The 1,708-nt window shown below is 23.1% G+C and overlaps 1 protein-coding gene across 1 annotated transcript; it reads right to left on the bottom strand.

Moving 5' to 3' along the window:
* Positions 1–1,194: 1,194 nt before the first annotated feature.
* Positions 1,195–1,437, bottom strand: BO70DRAFT_276143 (uncharacterized protein; the record flags this gene model as incomplete). The annotated part of the gene is made up of 1 exon (XM_025538987.1): positions 1,195–1,437. A coding segment is annotated over one exon (243 nt), but the record flags the coding sequence as incomplete, so codon positions are not given.
* Positions 1,438–1,708: the final 271 nt, after the last annotated feature.

Here is a 1,708-nt window from a genome sequence, read left to right as displayed (position 1 = left end):
AAAGAAATCTAATTAAGCTATTAACTCAGAACTTATAACTTAAAGAATTGAGAAAGCTGGCTTTAAAATTTATAGAATTTTTTCAGATTCTTAAATATATCAGATCTTAGATATATTGATTATGTTTATCTGAGAAATATAGACAAATTTATAATATATTTTATATTTTCTTATTAAAATTATAGAATACTAAAAGAGATTATAAAGAACCGCTCCTGATACCTGAGCTAGATAATAAAGATAAATAGAAAATTAAAGAAGTCAAAGACTATTAATACTATGACAGTTAGAATTACTATCTAATTAAGTAAAAAGAATAGCCGAGCAAGTACAATTAATAGATTTCTAGTAAAAATATAAAAAATATACCCGAAGCTATAAAGTAATACTGAAAATATTATAAGAAGTATTATATATTAAGAAAACAGAAGATAATTACTAGTAAATTACTCTATATTCTTAAGAAATAAGCTACAGAAATATCAATCTCTTGATATTTCTTATTAATTATATTATCGCGGATTAAATATACTAATAGATATAAAATCATTCTGTTATAAGACAGCAGAAGACGCCCAAATATATTTAGTTATATTTATTATTTATTTATAAGATAAATAATAATAATAATCAGGCCTTTTTATTATAACTCAGAAATATTCACGGGGAAAGTAGACTTCAGAAGAAGAATATAAGGATTTGTGATTAATTTAATAATATTATTCTTATTATCCGAAGTCAATTTATTATTATTAATATCCAGATATTGAATATATACTATAGCTCTTATTAAATTAAGAAAATTCCGCAGAGCAGAAATCCAGCCTATATATTTCAGATTATTAGGCAGTAAATATAATAATATTTTTGTTTTATAAATATAATAATTCTTCAGCAAGGCGCGGAGGCCAGAATAAAGAATTAACTATGTTAAAAAAATATGATGGGTCTTAATAAACTTAATATACTTGATAATAAATTTCTAACAGAATATTAACAATAGAATCACAAAGATCTTATTTCTTAATTATAATAAGAACTTACATGCTTGATAATCTTGATATTCTTTAATAAGAATTTATAAGTATAAATACTCTCTATACTGTTAAATATCTTCGCAAGAATATAGATCTCTTCATAGATAGTCTATTTAATATTACTATTCTAATATTTTTTCTTCAGAATCAGAGTGGTCTATTTAATAATTTTTATAAAATTGCGAGTGTTTTTTAGCAGACCAGTTGCAGGCTCGAGAAATATTAATAAATTATATATATATAATACAGAGTATGCAAAATCTATAGAATTATAAGTCTTTTTTCTCGCGGAATAGAAATAACACAGAACAGATATCTTTATATTTAATAAATAACTAATATTATACAGAGTGCTTTTCTTAGAATCAAAGTTATTATTTATATATCTTAGACAGTGTATGCAGAAGTTATAGCGGGCTTTAATAAGAATATTTTGCTTGAAATATACTGTTCTCTTTATTATTATAAAGTAATCAAGAACAAGACTGATATCTAACAAAGAAGGGAATAACAGCGATACAGTATAGATAGAAATAACAAAAATCACGCGAAATAATAAAGAAATATAAAGAGAACGATTACAAACCATTAAAGAAATAATAATTATAAAATAGAAGAGAAGAAGAAAGAGAAGTAATATAAGAGATTCTTTTATTTATACTTCTTCGCAG

This window comes from Aspergillus heteromorphus (assembly GCF_003184545.1).
Source record: "Aspergillus heteromorphus CBS 117.55 chromosome Unknown BO70scaffold_9, whole genome shotgun sequence".
Lineage (NCBI taxonomy): Eukaryota > Fungi > Ascomycota > Eurotiomycetes > Eurotiales > Aspergillaceae > Aspergillus > Aspergillus heteromorphus.
The sequence above is the reverse complement of the archived record's forward strand: the minus strand, read 5'-3'. Positions and strand labels throughout refer to the sequence as shown.